The sequence below is a fragment of the Schistocerca serialis genome, chromosome 1 (genome assembly GCF_023864345.2).
Source record: "Schistocerca serialis cubense isolate TAMUIC-IGC-003099 chromosome 1, iqSchSeri2.2, whole genome shotgun sequence".
NCBI lineage: Eukaryota > Metazoa > Arthropoda > Insecta > Orthoptera > Acrididae > Schistocerca > Schistocerca serialis.
Window position 1 is genome coordinate 945488477 of NC_064638.1, and position 18404 is coordinate 945506880.

The 18404-nt window shown below is 38.5% G+C and overlaps 1 protein-coding gene across 1 annotated transcript in view; it reads left to right on the forward strand.

Annotated features, from left to right (window-relative positions):
• The window catches only part of LOC126412568 (eIF-2-alpha kinase activator GCN1), a 255275-nt gene that overhangs the window by 110206 nt on the left and 126665 nt on the right, over window positions 1-18404 (forward strand). Inside the window, exons 12-15 of the mRNA XM_050082216.1 lie at window positions 5433-5557; window positions 5644-5822; window positions 7415-7634; window positions 13599-13797. Of these exons, the coding sequence (XP_049938173.1) occupies window positions 5433-5557; window positions 5644-5822; window positions 7415-7634; window positions 13599-13797 (723 nt within the window). The remainder of the gene's footprint in view (window positions 1-5432; window positions 5558-5643; window positions 5823-7414; window positions 7635-13598; window positions 13798-18404) is intronic.

Sequence of the window (18404 nt, forward strand, 5' to 3'; positions counted from 1 at the left end):
CTTTCAATGCACTTGTGCTGCTGCAGTTACTTTGAAGCCTGTACCTCCTCTCAGAATATCAGACAAGGCCATGGTTGCCAACATTGTGGAGCTCTTTGCTCCTCCACAGGTTCCAACTGCTCCACCATCCAGCACTGCCACTGCCACTACCACCGCCTTCACGGTTGCGGCTCCAGAAACCCCCCCCCCCCCCCCCCCCACACACACACACACAAAATCTAATATAAAGAATCAGCTGCCAATGGAGGTAGGAAGCAATCAGTCTGATGATCAACATCCCTCTCTGTGACATTTCTCGTCACTCATCTTGAATGAATGTCAGTGGTACACATCTTGCCGAACACTGCTTGTGTTTGCAGCAAAAACCAATTTTAAAGCACCTGATGCCCATGTACAGCAAGGCTATACACACTGTCACAAGGAGGACCTGTCTGGGAAAGGGCCAAGGGAGGGGTCACTTTTTTTGTCAACAATCTGCACCACTCCTCTGCTCTCCCCCTAGCGACCGTTTTACAAGCGGTTGAAGTTAAACTTCATGTGTGTCGGAGGATCGCTGTTACTCACTGTACTCACCTCCGCATGATGCGATAGGCTCTGAGGTTCTAACGGATTTTACAGAATAACACCCTCGACCATTTCTCTTTCTGGGGGAACTCGGTGGCCATAATGTATTCTGGTGCTTGAGATACACGTGCCGTAGGGGTCAAGTCTTGGAGAACCTCGTGATGTCTACATCCTCAATATCGGCAGTCCCACTCATTTCTCGGCTGCTACTGGATAATCCTCGGCCATAGACTTCTCTTTCTTCCCTCCTGCCCTTCCAGACTTAGCCCTGTGGGAAGCAACGGATGGCCTTTATTCCAGTGACCATTTCCCGTTGCAGAGCCAAGGCTCAACACATAATTAACACCAACTGTTTCACTTGTTCCACAAAAGAATGGGAAGCCATCAGAAGGATTTCTGGTAAACACAGTTTTTACTATTTACTGCCGTGCTGAAACAGGTGTCTCCAAACAAAGCCTGGAGACATCGCTCAGATGATAGAAGAGCATTTTGCATAGACTGCTGCCAATGCCGACCAGAATCCAATGTTTCGCCGCTACCGTGCGACTGTAGAGAGGGGCAAGTTTTACTTCAGATCCCACAATTCTGAGTCCTAAAGCTCTCCTTTCTCTATGTAGGAGATGGAATTGGCACTGTCTGAGACACCTGATACTGCACCCAGTTGTGACCAAATCCATTACTGCATACTTAGACATTTGTCCTTAGTGTCAAAAAAAATCTTCCTTGAATGAATGTTTTAATTTTATAAGGCAGATGGGTCACTTTCTCAATTATTGGAGAGAGATAGTTTTGATCCCTCTCCTTATGAAACCAGGAAAGGACCGCACATGTCCCAGTAGTTACAAGAGTATTGTCTTAATGAGCTGTGTTGGGAAGACTGTTGAGTGAATGGTTAACAGTTGTATGGTCTGGCTGTTAGAGACCAGGTAACACCTTAGCCACTCTCAGAGTGGATTTTGGAGATTTCGTATTGAGTGGGGCGGCACAGTGGTTAGCACACTGGACTCGCATTCAAGAGGACAGTGGTTCAAACCAGCATCCAGCCATCTTTATTTAGGTTCTCTGTGATTTCTTTAAATCGCTTAAGGCAAATGCTGGGATGGTTCCTTCAAAAGGACACAGCCACTTTTCTTCTCCATCCTTCCCTAATCTGAGCTTGTGCTCCATCTCTAATGACCTCATTGTTGACAGGATGTTAACCACTAATCTCCTCCTCCTCCTCCTCCTCCTCCTCCTCCTCTGGAGATTTCGGTCCACTGTCAACAATGTGATCCTGCTAGAGGCGGCTGTTCAGCAGGCTTTTCTGTGTAAATATCATGGTCTTGGTATTTTCGTTGATATAAGTAAGGCATACAACACTCTTTCATCAGTGGGCATTCGAGGCCATCTTCCCATTTTCATGTGATCTTTCCTGTATCAAGCTGTTTTTTAGTCCCTGTCTTGGTGACATGGTTTCAGATCATTTTGAGCAGGATAGTTGTGTCCCTCCAGGCAGTGTTTTATGTATTACCCTCTTGGTGTAGCCATAAACAGTTCCTGTACAGTACTTCTTATCTGTGGACGATTTTGCTGTTTTCTGTTCCTTCTCCAGTGTTGCAACAATGACTTGCCAGTGGAAACTAAAAAGTGTAGAGATTAGATGAGTGGCCTGTGAAGATGGGTTTTCAGTTTTCTTTCTGCAGGTTCCTCATCCACCTCTGGGATGTCTTTTGCCCATGAGCAATGAGGCTATTTGGGATCTGCGGTACGGCATGTGCTGGAGTCACTTGATGTGGAGTGAGTAAAATGCCAAATCCAGGTTTTAACTGTCTGCCACACTGGTTACTGTAGAGGCCCAGTGTAATTTCAGATTTAGTACAGTACAGGAGAGATTGCACTCCCACATATGTTTTTAATACATTACTTAAGGACATTTCAACTCAGCACCCCATCTTTACACCTGTTATTATGAACGGGTTGAAACAGGGGGACTTTGTTGGTTGCTCTGTTGTTTCCCCCCATCATGTCTACAAGGTCTGACTGCCTCAAGACTTTACTGTCTTCGATGTGGAATTATATGTGAACTTGAATTATATGTGAACTTGCAGGCACTGGGCCAGATGAGATGTGATTTGAGTACTAAATTCCTTGTTTGTTCAGATTCTCTGAAAACACTTCATTCTCTACAATGCTTGCACGCAAGAAACAAAGTAGTCCAGAATATCCAGGATGCCTGCCTCCAACTACAATGGTTGGGGAAGGAGGTATTTTTTGCTGGGTGCCAGAGTACATGGTTCTTGTGGAGAATGAAAATGTAGCAGCAAAGGATGAAAATGTAGCCGCAAAGGAGGCATGTGCGATGCTCAGTTAGTTTGGTGTTCCTTCCCCCTGCATGCTATTGCCTCACTGTTGAGGTACAGAGTCTTGCATTGATGAGAGGATGAGTGGCTGAAAGTAACAGACAGTAAGCTCTGTCTAATAAAGCCCACAATGCAGCTGTGGTGTACCTCCTTCCAGCCACATCAGTGGGACAAGGTCCTCCCTTGCTTGTCTTCAGGTAGGCCACAGCCATATGACACACAGCATCTTGCTCCACAGGAGGACCATCCAGTGTGTGATGCTTGTGACATGCAGATCACTGTACACCACATTTTATTAGATTGTGTTTTATTTTCTGACCAGAGGGCAGTGGGTGATTTGCTGACAGATCTGCCCTCTGTTTTAAGTAATGTTCAAGTAAATGTTGTGGGAGCTAAAAAGTTTTGTGATTTGTCCAGCAAGTTCCTGAAAATTTTAGGGAGATGTTTTTAACATGTTAACGGGGTGACTGGCTCACCCATATTTTTGTAAGTGGTGGTCAGCCAGTCAAATTTCCCTGTGCCTTTCTTTTAACTCCTCTGTTGTTTTGTTTCTGTTTTAATCCCAGGTATAACATCCTTTGCTCTTCCTCTACTGTCTATGGCATGTGAGATAGTGTGTGTGTGAGTGAGTGAGTGAGTGAGTGAGTGAGTGAGTGCATGAGTGTTATTATGCAGGATGTCTCATTGCATGATAACATTTTCGTAATGGGTCCCGATTTCAGTTGGTAAATGCTGATGGTAGGGTTCAAGTGTGGTGTAGACTCCACGAAGCCATGGACCCAAGTTGTCAGCAAGGCACTGTGCAAGCTGGTGGTGGCTCCATAATTGTGTGGTCTGTGTTGACATGGAATGGGCTGGGTCCTCTGGTCCAACTAAACTCATCAGTGACTGGGAATGGTTATGTGCAGTGAGCGAATGATTTGGCCATCAAGATCACCTGACATGAATCCCATTGAACATTGATAGGACATAATCAAGAGGTCAGTTTGTGCACAAAATCCAGCACTGACAACACTTTCACAATTATGGACAGCTGTAGAAGCAGCATGGTTCGGTATTTCTGCAGGGGCTCCTTCAGTGACAAGTTGAGTTCATGCCACATCGAGGTGCTGCACTATGCTGGATGAAATGAGATCCTACGTGCACATCAGTATCCCCATCTCAAGTCACACAGTGATCTATCAGATATAGGAGGTCTTTTTATCAGACCCTGCACTTGACCTCTGTTCAGTGCCTCCTGTATTTTGTCAGTCAGGATCTACCATCATATGTTTCACCCCCTAATTTTTCATCAACAGAATATTTACAGTTTTTTTGATAAACTGAAACTTCACATTTTTTTGCATATGACACTGGTCAACTATTTTCATTGATGACAATGCTACTATAGAATTTTTTTTTTTATCGGTCATTAATTGAACTGACACTTACTTATTTAGTACTTTTGTAAAATAGTATGGAGCTTCAGAAGAAAGACTGGGAGGAAACAGGATTTTCAACAATTCAATAAGAATGTTAACTCAGAACTTTAGTGATAAAAGGTGACAGTACAGAGTGAAAAAGATCTGCAATGAAACATAAATTGCTGATTTCCATTTCAATTTGTTTTTCTGGCTTCCTTGAGTGATGTTATAGGTGAATTTGTTATTTAATCACCGATGACTTAAAGTTGTGTTTGCTGCCACCTGTCTGTAGTCTGTCAGTCTGTTTGTCTTGTCAGTCTGTAGTTTTAATTTGGAGATAATTTTGCTTTAAAAATGCTAAACATATTTCAACATATAAACAGGATAATACAAGCAAATAAATAATTGCAAATGGCTAACTAACAAAATATGCTAGTGACTTAAAAGGATAGTTGTAATTATGAACAGCATAAAAATAAAGTCTAAATATTTTTGTGACTTGTATTTTCAGTGAAATTACATCTTCACGTACTTTACACTTATGATTAACAAAATGCTAACCCAATATACCTATGCTAAAACTTTGGAAAAGAAATTTTAAGCAGTGCTAGTTTACATAACATTGTAACGGTATTTGGGATTAATGAATTATGCCTGAAACTCCCGGTATGAACATGAACTAATTTGATGTTTTCAGTCACTGCACATTATAGTCTGCCAAAGATTGGTTATTGATTTTGTTGCAGTGACCACTTGATACAAACAAGATGTAGAATGCCAGCAGTTCAGGGTGTGCATAGACATTATTTTTGTGTATCAAGGTGGTGAATAGTATGTTGCAAATGTGACTTGTCAGTATATCTATTTGAAATGTCTGTCTCAAGTAGATTTTATTACTCAGCAATTTCATATCTTGTTTCATGTTACTTGTCACCCATCAATAGACAGGTTGCTAGGCTGTAGCTTCTGTTGCTTGTAGGTATTCATGCTAAGTACTGTAAAGGCTGCCACATAGGTTTGTGTAATGCAGCCTCTCAAATTGAGAAAAACTGTTTTTAATTGTCCACCTTCCAGTGTACCTGCATTCCCTGTTCAAATAAAACTGAAAAGTGTGTGTTCTTTACAGTTCCACATTCACCAGAGTTATGGTTGAAGATATTGAAATATTTGAAACAGGATCCAAAGGAGTTTATATTACTTAACAAAAATAAATTAAGAAGGTTATTGATACAAGATTATACTGCATCTCCTGTGAGTATGGTTCTATATTGGGTGTCAAGTGTTAAATTTGTTCACAGTTTGTCTCTGTTTTTTAATTATGTTTATTATTTTTACAGAGTCTTGAAAATTGTCTAAGAACAGTAACAAGGTTGAGTCCAGCAGAAATGGTACCTTCTGTAATAGAATTTTCTAGTGAATATCTCAATTCATCTGACATCTTGCATGTAACAAAAGATGAATATTTCACGTATCTGACACCAGAAGGAGAGCTCTATGATAAAAGTGTTATTGCTGGGTAAGTGCAGATTACGATTTCTGTGTATTTATTTATTTATTTTTTCATAAGGCCCCACAATCAAAATGTATCATTAAATTGACTTATAATAACAGAACATTTTAAGTAATAATGCTAATATACATTCTGTCCCAGGAGGAATGGTCAATATTCACAGATATGATAGGATCAATCTTTCAAACCAAAAAGCCTGGTACACATGGGCTCTAAAAGCATACCTTATGAACTATGTATGAGCATGTCATCATCTTAGATACTGTGAAACAAATCTCTTCTACTGCAAGCTCTTTGCTTCCCATATTTTGAGAAGTGGCAGTGTGCACCAAAATACGAAACAAATGTCTAATAAACATTGGCTCTAAAGTGTGTATCTTAATGCTATGAGCTTTGAAACCCATATCTTCTACTAAACAAGTATTCGTAGTTCTTAACATACATGTTTTAGAGCCCATGGTCAGTAGACAGTGTTTTCTTGTTTGGTCCACATTACCTCCTCCCAAAATATGGAAAGCAAACAGCTTTCATTAGAACATATTTGTGTCACAGTATTGAAGATGAAGTGCTCATACCTCTTACAGTGTGCATTTTGGGGTCCGTTTACTAGACTTTTTTGCTCTGAATGACAATTTCTGTTATATCCCTGAATGTTGTCCATTCCTCCAGGGGTACCATGTATAGCATAACAAAAAATTACGCAAATAAAGAAATCTTTATGTGGTATTGTGTATTCTTGAGCTATTTGATAATTTTTTTTTGTGAATATTGTAACAAATCATAAAAGCTTGATTCTTAGTTATGGGTGGGTGTGATAGTATTAATGATGATCAGTTACCAAGGAGGGGGACAGCACTACTGTCTTGTGGCAGTATTTGTCCTGTGGCTGTTGGTTGGGTTGTGACAAGATTTATTTAGTAAAATGGAAGCAGCATTTCTTTTCTCATTATAGATGGCTTGAACCCTTTTTACGTTAAAATATTGCCTCATTGGTGAGATTCTCTCCACATATCCAATGAAATATTCTCACAGTAGTTGTTTTGTATACTTATTAATCTTGTGTGAAGTAAAAAAAGATGAACCAGCCTTAAAGTTCTTGTAGAAAGTATTTGTGTCCCTTCTTATGATATAAGTCATTTACTAGGGACCTAAAACTCATAAGACATTATATATAAGCAAAGTAGAAATATGGCGAGAACATTTGTGGCACGCAGAGTAGAAAGCAGAAAGATATTATTGGACAATTAAAGAGGGACTAATTGAAAATGTAGGAGTTAATTGCATTAGAGAAGTGGTTACTTCCAGTCTGAATCCATTCATTCACTCATTCATTCATTCATTCATTGGTGTGACACACAAAGCAGTGTCTATATCTTTATTGATCGAAGTTCAGCAATAATACCTTATGTTCAATTATAGAGACTTAACGTGCACCACTAACCATTTTCTGCACGTCAAGGCTCCAGAGTACCTGAAATGAAATGTCCTTGAAACTTTTGTCTCTCTGTTGGAAGTTTTGTGTGATTAGAATGACATTCTCTATCAAAAATGGAAGAATTGAATTTATCAGCTATGTGTAATTTGTTATACTGTTGCAGAAAAGATGCAGATGACGATCTAAATATAAAGAATATGAAGAGAGAAAGCAAGGCTTATTCATATAAGGAACAGTTAGAAGAGCTGCAGTTGCGACGTGAACTAGAGGAAAAGAAAAGGAGAGAAGGAAAACTGAAAGAACCAGAACTAACTCCAAAACAGAAGGAAATTTTAAGACTTCAGTTGGAAAAAGAAAGTGCTATAAGGGCAAGACTGACTGAAGTATGTACATGACAATTTACATGAGTTTTAGTGACAGTTAATCCCAATTGTTAGCTTCCTTCTAAGTTAAGATCACTAGCAATTTTGCATTGCTGGTAACATGAATATGAAACACAATCTCAAGTCATCATTTTCTTCTTCTTTTTTTTAATAAATCATCACCCATGTAGAAATGATGGTATAAAAGTTTTTCATAAACATTTTAATATACTCATGATGCTACTATTGGCATACAGTGTCATTCAGAGTATTATTAAAAGGCACAACTCTAATGATCATAATTATCATTTCAGTTATCTTCAGCATTCTGTTAGTTTGGTGTGACATACTTTTAATTTTTTTCCCCACCTCTCAGTGTCTGTCTATTCCTGTGTTCTGACTGCACTCTTCACCCTCAGGAATTGATTTTTGTAAATTTCCTTGTGCTCTTTCACTGCTGTGTATACTACATATAATGCCCATTAGTAGACAATTAACTAATCACCTATGTTTCAGATTGAGATCTATTGTTTGCTTTTGGTCATCATCTTTTAATTCAGTCCGAAGCAAATATGTGGTAATTACCACTAGAAACAAACAAGATAAAGAATTATTAAGTTACACTACTGTTGCCCAAAATTTTGCAATATCTATTGTGCTCGGAGTCACGAGCAGAATATCTTCTGTGTGAAGTGCAGGACATCGATGATAGGCCAGTATGTGTTCCAGTGGTGTGTTGTTCTCTGCAATCACAATTGGTGGTATCCAGAGGGAAGTGTAATTTCTGGAAGTTACTCGTGGGTCTTCCATCCCCAGATTGAAGGTTGTAGAGTGACCTCCACATGATCCAGTTCTGTTCATACCTAGGTTGAGTTATTAAGTCAAGAAATCCATAGTTGTTTCCTTGCTGTAACTGCTGCTGTTTGCAACACTGAAGTTATCCTGATAAAACTTCTTCTGGACCTCAACCATGGGGCTGCTGGAAGTACCCATATAACAGAGGGTCTTCTTGATTAGCCTGATTTGTTGTCTCCACATTGGCAGCTACCTCATAATTAATATCCGGCTGCATTCTGCCTGTGAGCTGGTTGAGAATTTGTAGTGTTGTGACAAAACTTAGGTGCTTATTTAAGTGCAAATTAAGGATATATGACATACAATTCTGATATGGACCCTCAAAAACCCTCTGAGGCAATCCCTTTTTAAATCTTCTATCAGAGTGTAGTGATGTGTGTTTTTCTCAGGTAAGGATAGTGTGGTGGGTAATAAGTTCCAGTAAGTGGTTTCAGGTTAATCCATAATGCATTCCATTTAGTATTGAGCTACCAACAAATCTACATTGTACTCCGTGAGTTGCATCAACCACTGTGTGATTGCTCACTGAGACCTATAAAGACCTACAAGCTTCTCAGGTATTTATTACTTGAACATTTCAACTGATATGAAGTGTTTTCAGATGCTTTGAATACTTACATCACAAATAAATTCTGCAGAGATGAAATCAGTCAGCTAAAACACAGGAGAAGTGAAATTGCGCACAATGGTTATAGTTTTTCATAAATTCTTGAAGAGAATCACTATAATGATAAATTTCCAGTTTGATTGCTGTTGAGCAGGAACAGACAGTGAAGCAGGTCAGTGACAGAAAATACACTGGAAGTTGACTGGACATAGCAGGCAGTTGTCTCTGATGAAATACAGGATCTCATTTTCTCAGAATACTTGTACAAAACTAGAACAAGGAATGCCTTCCACAACCTCAACTCATCACAGGCAGAAAGCTGCACTTAGGTGGAATGAAAAGTGTTGCTGTATAAAGGAGGCTGCTGATAAAATATTGATATTTTCTTCCAAAAAATATTGATATATACCGCCGATATTTTTGCCCTAATATATCGACATCGAAATGGTGATATCGAGTGCCAATATTTTTATTTATGTACATATATTTTGTAACTTTTGATAAATATTTGAAACTATTTTATTTATTTATTTATTTATTTATTTTTGAAATTGCAGAACAAGATAATTTTACTTTTACTGTGAGGGAGTCATACTACTTTTTGAACTTTCATAATGTCCAATCTTTGTCTTTGACTGTGTCAAGCAAATATAGGTAGCACAAACAAATCCGATTGCACTGAGGGGTGGCAGTGTGAATTGAATAATAAGATTTTCAATGTGAATAAATAGCACGCCAGTTGCATTAAAAAACAGTTTTTAACGCAACTAGTGTGCTATTTCTTCACATCTGCATTCTTCAAATAACAGTTGCTGAAAATCGTGAACAAAAATCAAAATGACAAGAATGGTTGGTCTTTGCAGTGGGCGGAGATGTGTTAGGGGAAATGCTGATGTAATTGGCACTCGACACTACTAACAGAAACTGCAACATTTAACTTCACCAAGCAATTTTGACACTACAACTGCTAGGTTCTGGCGTTTGCAGAAATGAAAAAAACAGTATAAAGTGTTCTGGCCAAATCCAATATGTGACAAAATCAAACAACAGACGCATGGGACACCTTTTGTTTTGCCACTTAATAATAAATCAATATTTATCTAAAAACAAAGATGATGTAACTTACCAAGCGAAAGCATTGGTATGTTGATAGATACACAAACAAACACAAACACACACACAAAATTCAAGCTTTCGCAACCCACGGTTGCTTCATCAGGAAAGAGGGAACGAGAGGGAAAGACAAAAGGACACACACACACACACACACACACACACACACACACAGACACAAGCAGACATGTGTAAAGGCAAAGAGTTACCCACCAGGCCTCAACCTCCGCTAATTTCAAGTTGCTGCCGCTCATACCTCACCTGTCATTCAACATCATCTTTGCCTCTGTACTTCTGCCTCTGCCCAAACCAAAATTCATGTAGTATTTTGGACTATTCATGTCTTTAGAACTACATGATACATTTGAATCAACATTTTTGTAGTTATATATAAAAATGTGTCCATGCTGACAAAGAAATACAAATCACAAAAGACAAACAACAGTTAAAATGATCTGCATTCAACAAAATTTATCTTAAGATGGATTGTTACTGAAAGGGAAAGAAGAAAGTTTGTATTGTACAATTTGACTGACACCTACCATGCTGCCGTAGTAACAGCACTTACCTGTCAGCTCATTAGATATCTTTACTAGTGCACACGTTGTTCCTTTACTCAAAAAGCAAATAAATCAAAATATTTTTATGAAACCACTACAATGCCCCTACTATGAGATCGACTTCCCTGGGAGCCACGGTGCACAGTTTGGACACCCCTTTCTTAACTATTCCAAGGCAATCAAATCCATTATTGTAGATGTTAGCTATTGTTCCATCAAAATAATCAGGAAGAATTTATCTCTTCATCCCTCTTCCACCTGTCTCCTCACAACCTGTCCCTCTTCCACCTGCCTCCTCACAACCTGTCCCTCTTCCACCTGCCTCCTCACAACCTGTCCCTCTTCCACCTGCCCCCTCACAACCTGTCCCTCTTTCACCTGCCTCCTCACAGCCTGTCCCTCTTTCACCTGCCTCCTCACAGCCTGTCCCTCTTTCACCTGCCTCCTCACAGCCTGTCCCTCTTTCACCTGCCTCCTCACAGCCTGTCCCTCTGTCACCTGCCTCCTCACAACCTGTCCCTCTGTCACCTGCCTCCTCACAACCTGTCCCTCTGTCACCTGCCTCCTCACAACCTGCTCCTCTTACACCTGTATCCTGACACCCCCTCCCTATTCCACTTGCCTCTTCACACCCATCCCTGTTCCAGCTGTCTCCACACAACCTGTCACTCTTCCAACGGCTTCCTCTCACCCTGTACCTCTTCCACCTGCCTCCTCACACCCTGTCCCACCTCACACCCTGTCCCGCCTCCCACCTGCCTCTCGCACACTCTCCCTCTTTCACCTTGTAGTGTCTCCTTTCCTCGGGGTTTTGCCGTGAAAAAATATAAAATGGAAAATCTGATTGGGTTTTGAATTTTTATGGAATTAGTTACGGATAAGGCAGACTTCGTATTAATGATTGAGATCGTGCTGTAATTTGACCGTGCATGGCAGACCGGGTCAGCAACACTACAAAAAGCGACTGTACGGAAATAGCATCAGAAACTAATTGATATTTACCTTATAATCTTGTTAGAAACGCAGTACTAATTACAATATAGTCTTCATGGCTGTCTTAATTTCTCATGTAGGACGACCCGTCTTTCATTTTTCTCCGTCTGTTGAAAACTTCTTCAAGTTGTCACTGTCATGATCAATTTACAAATTTGGCGATAACCACCTCAAATCACTATTGAAATAACCTCGCTTTGTAATATAATTTTAATTTCCACCCAAAAGCACATTCAACACAGCACCGAAAAATACACGTCTTTCGTATGAAGACGAGAGAGAGAGAGTGTAATCAGTTAGTTGTTAAAAACAAACACCTACACAAAAGTAAAAAAAAGGACAAAATTATGTATAAAAATCGGTCGTTGGCGCAGTGCTCTTCCCCATGCACGATCGTAAATAATATCTTTGTATTGGCGGAGGCGCGGTAGTCAAAGTACCATTACAACCTGCCTCTCGCACACTCTCCCTCTTTCACCTGCCTCCTCACAACCTGTCCTCCTTCCACCTGCATTTGCTGTGCAGTTTTTTGCAAGTGTTATTTTTTTTAATTCATTTGATTATGATGTATGCTTTGCAGCCAATACTGAGCAGTACTTTCATCACTTACCCAATCACTAAACATAATCTGCAGTGAACTGCTTGTGTGGTCTTGTACTAGCTGTGTGTGTGTGTGTGTGTGTGTGTGTGTGTGTGTGTGTGTGTTGTGTTACATTGTTAGGAACAAGGTTATTTAAATTGTGCTATAGAAGATTTAGAAATTTGGCTTGGAAAATATGAAATAGTAATTTTTCGGTAGTTTTTTGGAGTTTTTAACTATATCAATAGCTCAGTGACAGTGAACTCGTCTGTGACAGTGAACTCGTGATTATAATTTCACAATTTAAGGGAATAATTCAGCTGAACCACATTGTAATGTTAATCAATGTGATGACATTAAAAATATCAAGCTTCAGCCTTCAGATACACACCATCATAAGAGTCAGAACATCTCAGTGAATACCTAAAAGCATAAATGAGTTTGTAGAAAAGATGGTATAATTTACAGACAGGATGTCTGTATTTACTTCCCTGGGCAGTCCACTTGTTGGCCACTGTCTCTGTAGTGACCACATGCCATGTTGAACTCTGCAATGTCTTAAATCAATAGCATTTGTCACAGATTCCAGCAGCTTGTTTTCCTGCTCATCCGTAAAGGCCCTTTTTCTTGAATGACTCCAATAAATTGGTAGTCACTATGCACATTTATACAACAGGGCATCCAGTTGTAGGAGCTGATGAATCCCAAGATCCTATGTACCCTAAGTAAAGGCAAAAACATTGGATGTTTTGGAAGAAATGGAACTGCTACTTCTGTGCTAGGCCTGGTCATTAAATATTAGAGCTCTTCACTTTATGAGCTGATATACATTGATACAACGGGTTTCAGGTCATCCTTCAGTGGTTTTCAGAATGTCTTTTTTTGTGGTGGGAGTGGTTGCAATACTTCTTTGTGATTAATTTGTTGGGGTGTTGTGGTTCTTGTGATGGTATGTATCTGGAGAAGGCAGCTTGTTGCTTCGGAATGTGTCAGTTTTAATATGATCAAATTTTAATTTTATTAACATTATAAATGTAATTAAGCTAAATTATTCTCTCATATTTGGCGTTTTTCATGGCTGTATGTGATACCATTATCTTACTGACTCTCCAGTTCCTCCTTTTCAGAAGTTAGCCAAAATATCATTTGTTTTATAGTTCCTATTTAGTTTTTCAGAATAACTCAACAAACTGACAAAATTTGTATTTTTTCTTTGTTCACATGTTAAACATTCTTTTCAACATGTCTCCATTTGACATACATATTTTTTTTTATAGCTGAACAGTAATCTAATCCGTGTGGTTTCCATGATAAGAGCTACAATGGAAGGAAACCAAACTGAACTGAGCCTGTATTTCCGAGATCTTATCCCTATGATATTGAGAAATTTTCCATCGCCATTAGCAGCACCGTATCTTACCAAACTGTTCCTAGATATCAGGAAATGTGTCTTTTCTGGTGACTTGAATCATCTTGGTGAGTAAAAGGAAACAAGAGATGGTAGATGGTCTTTTGGTAATTTAAATACTACTTGCATTTGTCGAATAAAGTTAATTTCTTGTAGTCTCTCTCTCTCTCTCCCTCTCCCTATTTCAAGATGTTTACATCTTAAAAGTGTCCAAAATGAGGTTTAAATGTTCTTATTTTTCCAAAATGTTTGTGCCAGAGTTATGAAATACAGAGGGAACGAACATTCATACAAATATTATAGGCGTTTACTTAGCACAATCGTGTTCTGTGTCAACTTAAACTACTACTTCATAGTTGACAGTCATTTTTATATATATGTGTCAAAATAACCATATCTTAGTTTTCCACAACTGAAAGAGAAACAACTGAAATGGGGCATAATATGGAGCATTTTGCCCTCTTGATTCAGAACTGTATCTAGTTAAATGGCAATAAAGTACAAGCTGTGTCAAAACTTCCTCCCTGATTTAAACTTTAAATAAAGAAACAGATGGATCAAAATATAAACTGTATTAGCGTGAATGATATTTATGGAGTGGGAAGTTTTGTTTACATGCACTGTCATCGATAGACTGATTAACAATATCAAAACAAGGACTGAATAAGGCATCGAATACACAGAATTAACATTCACTTAGTGCAAATTGTTATCTGTAACAAATTTCAGCCATGTCAACAAAGTGAGAAAAGACGGATATTCCACACGTCCAGCATGCTTTCTGGAGACTCTTCCAGATACCCTCCCTTTAGGGGGCAGTTCCAGATTGGAAATCCATTGGTTTGTGGGTATCAAACTTTAGAGCAAAACGTGACCTGGTTAAAAAGAAAAGAAAAATTGACCAAGTGTGAGTAGGACTTGTGAACTCAGGGTTCCGTACAAACCTAATTATGTGTATAGATATTTCCTCCATTCTGGGAATCGGGAATCTCAATGATTTTTTTCCTGTTATTGATGTAGATACTGGTAAGGTATTGGTCACAGGAATTGAAAGACTGTATGAAAATCCCTACGGTAGTTCCTGAGATTAGCTCCAATATACAAGAACAAGGGAGCAGGGCTTCAGTTTGAACATGGTAGAGAGAGAAGATTTGTTTTTATTTTACTTTGTTATTTTACACATTTAATTCTGTTGGACCAAATTGAGGAACAAGCCTCCAAGGTCATGGGACGTGTCAGTACATGAAATTACAACATAAAAGTAATAAAAGATAAAATAAAATAATTATGAACCCAAAAAAGACAAGCCATAAGTTTATGTAAACACAATCAACAATATAACACAGGAATCAGCCTAAATTTTCAAGGAACTCCTTGACAGAATAGGAGGACTGACCCAAGAGGAAACTCTACAGTTTCAATTTGAACACGCATGGATTACTGCTAAGATTTTTGAATTCTTGTGATAGCTTATTGAAAATGGATGCAGCAGTATGCTGCGTGCCTTTCTGCAGGAGTGTCAAGGAAGTGTGATCCAAATGCAAATTGGATTTCTGCCTAGTATTAACTAAGAGATAGCTGCTACTTCTTGGGAATAAGCTGATGTTGTTAACAAGAAATGACAGTAAAGAATGTATATATTGAGAGGCCAATGTCAGAATACCCAGACTAATGGACAAGGGTCAACAAGAAGTTCGTGAACACACAACACTTATTGTCCGAACCACCCGCTTCTGAGCCAAAGGTGTCCTTTGAGAATGGGAAGAGTTACCCCATATGTCATGAGCGAATGAAAGTAAGTAAAGTAGGCTACTTTTCACGTCAAACTATCACTTACTTCAGATACCGTTTGAATAGTAAAAATGGTAGCATTAAGCCTTTGAACAAGATCCTGAACATGGACTTTCCGTGACAGTTTACTATCTATCTGAACACCTAGAAATTGGAACTGTTCTGTTTCACTAATCAAATGCCCATTCTGTGAAATTAAAAGTCAAGTTTTGTTGAATTGTCTTTAAAATTGTAAAAACCTACTGTGATTTAGCATTAATTTAATTTTGACAAGCAGTGATCTTTGTCTTAAGGTGCACTATTTAAAACAGTGCCATCATTGCACACAACATCCTTTACTACAAAACAAGTGTCATATGCAAACAGAAATACTTTAGAATCACCTGTAATACTAGAGTGCATGCCATGTATATAAATAAGGAACATGAGTGACTCCAACACTGATCCCTGGGGCACCATCCATTTAACCGTGCCCCACTCAGACCCACATCATAGCCATTCTTAGCACTGTGGAGCATGAGCTTTTGCTGTCCATTATGCTACTCCCTGCATCCCATAATGGTCCAGCTTCTGCAGCAATATTTTGCGATCAGCACAATCAAATGCCTGAGATAAATCAAAAAAAGATGCCTAGTGTTCGAAACCTTTTGTTTAATCCATTCTGTCCCTCACAGAAAAAAGGGAATATAGAATTTTCAGTTGTTAAACCACTTCTGAAATCAACTGTACATTTGATAGCAAATTATGTGAAACAGAATGAAAAATGATTAATTATCCTTTCATATACAGCCTCTTCAATAACTTAAGCAAATAGTCATGGTATAGAAATATGTCTAAAATTGTCTATCTTATCCCTTGATCTCTTTGGGTGGTGATGTCCCCTGGCATGGCTACAACTTCCTTTTTATGTTTGCGTGCAGTAATATTTTTCTACTATGCTTTTGATGGATGATGAATGCATAGTACGCTCTAGTGGCAAAGAAGTATTTTTTATGTGATATAATTACAATTTAATAATTTTCTTATCTTTTCACTTTACTGGTTCTGTGGAAACTTTTCTTGCCAAAATTGATAGTTCTAGGCCAACAAGAGGTACCCTATAGGTTTTGATAAGTGAGTTTGTGAGTGTGAAAATATGTGACATAAATGACTGTGTCTTTTAATTGCACTGATGTAGGATCTTAAATATTTTGTACTGCCAGGGGACCATAGAATTTTTTTATGATGTAAATTTGAACTTGATGTGCCTACCTATTCGTGAGGGAAAAGTGTCTTGACAGACAGATATGTGGATAAAAAAATGTTTTTTTCATGTAATGTAATTACAGATTAACAATTTTTGAGTTTTTTTGCTGTACTTGTACTGTAGTCTTGTCGTGCTAAATTTCACGATTCTAGGTCAATGAAATGTGCCCTATAAGTTTTAATGAGTGAGTTTGCAAGTATCAAAATATCAGAGCAGTCTTATAAGGGTTCTGTTTTTACCAATTGGGGTGTGAAAACCTAAAAAGAGGAAGAAGGCCACTTAGTTTTCGAATTCCAGAAAGCATGAATGCAGTAAGGCATTAAATTTCAGCAGTCAGATCTTTTGTAAAACAACCTAGAACTTTTCAGTTATCTGGCTGGTGGGTGTGTCAAATTTTACAACAGGACTTAAGACTTCATCTGCAAAAGATGGTCATTGTTCAGGAATTGTTTGAGCATGATTATGACAATCATGTGAGGCCGCGAGCAAACATCCTTGAAAATATTGTCGAAGATGCTGTGGTATTTTGCAGCAATGTAGCACATTTTTAGTTATTGGGATGCATTGACCATCGAAATATCCAGTATTGGAATGGGCAGAACCCTTGTGAACTTAATGAAAATCCACTATATAATGACTGTGTTACTGTATGGTGTGTGGCAGGAATGGTTGGGGTAATTGTTCATTACTTTTTTGAAGAGGTTGGTGCTATTGTTACATTAAACTCTCAATGATAAAATAACACGATCTACATGTGTTTTGCACCATGACTCAGTATGCTGCAGATTGACCAGGTACGATTTCATCTGGATGGAGCCACTGCTCACACAGCTCAGATTTCTCTCCTGAGACAAGTATTTTCAGAATAATTAATTTCTTTGGGTGGTGACATCCCCTGGCGACAATGATTACCGGACCGTACACCTTGTGATGTTTTCTATGGAGGCATCTTAAGGCTGAGTTGTTTAAACATTGGCTGAGGGCTTTGCCAGCCCTAAGAAATTCAATACAGGAAAAATTTGTCTTATTCCCCAAGCAATGATCATTAGGATGATGCACTGATAGTGTAGGACACCACTTGAGTAACACATTGTTGAAAAATTCCCACTGTACAGGTATCATTTATGTTAGAACATTGTCTATATTTCCATCCATTGTTTTGTGTTTTTTAAAAATCAAACTTACAAGTGTAAAACAGCTTTGAACTTTGATTATTTTATAAATGAGTTAATGTGTTAATTATTTGACATGAAGCATGTAAAAGAGAGAAAGTTAAAAAGAAAAAAGATATCAAATTATTTTTAAAGTTTGTTAGAAGTCAGTATGTGCTTTCATTATCGAACACTGGATTAATATAATCTGGGTAGTTTGTGCTCTGTTTTAAGTGAAAGCTACTTTTCATGCATCTTATTGTTTTATGTGTACATCTACATCTACATGATTACTCTGCAATTCACATTTAAGTGCTTGGCAGAGGGTTCATCGAACCACAATCATACTGTCTCTCTACCATTCCACTCTCGAACAGCGCGCGGGAAAAACGAACACCTAAACCTTTCTGTTCGAGCTCTGATTTCTCTTATTTCATTTTGATGATCATTCCTACCTATGTAGGCTGGGCTCAACAAAATATTATCG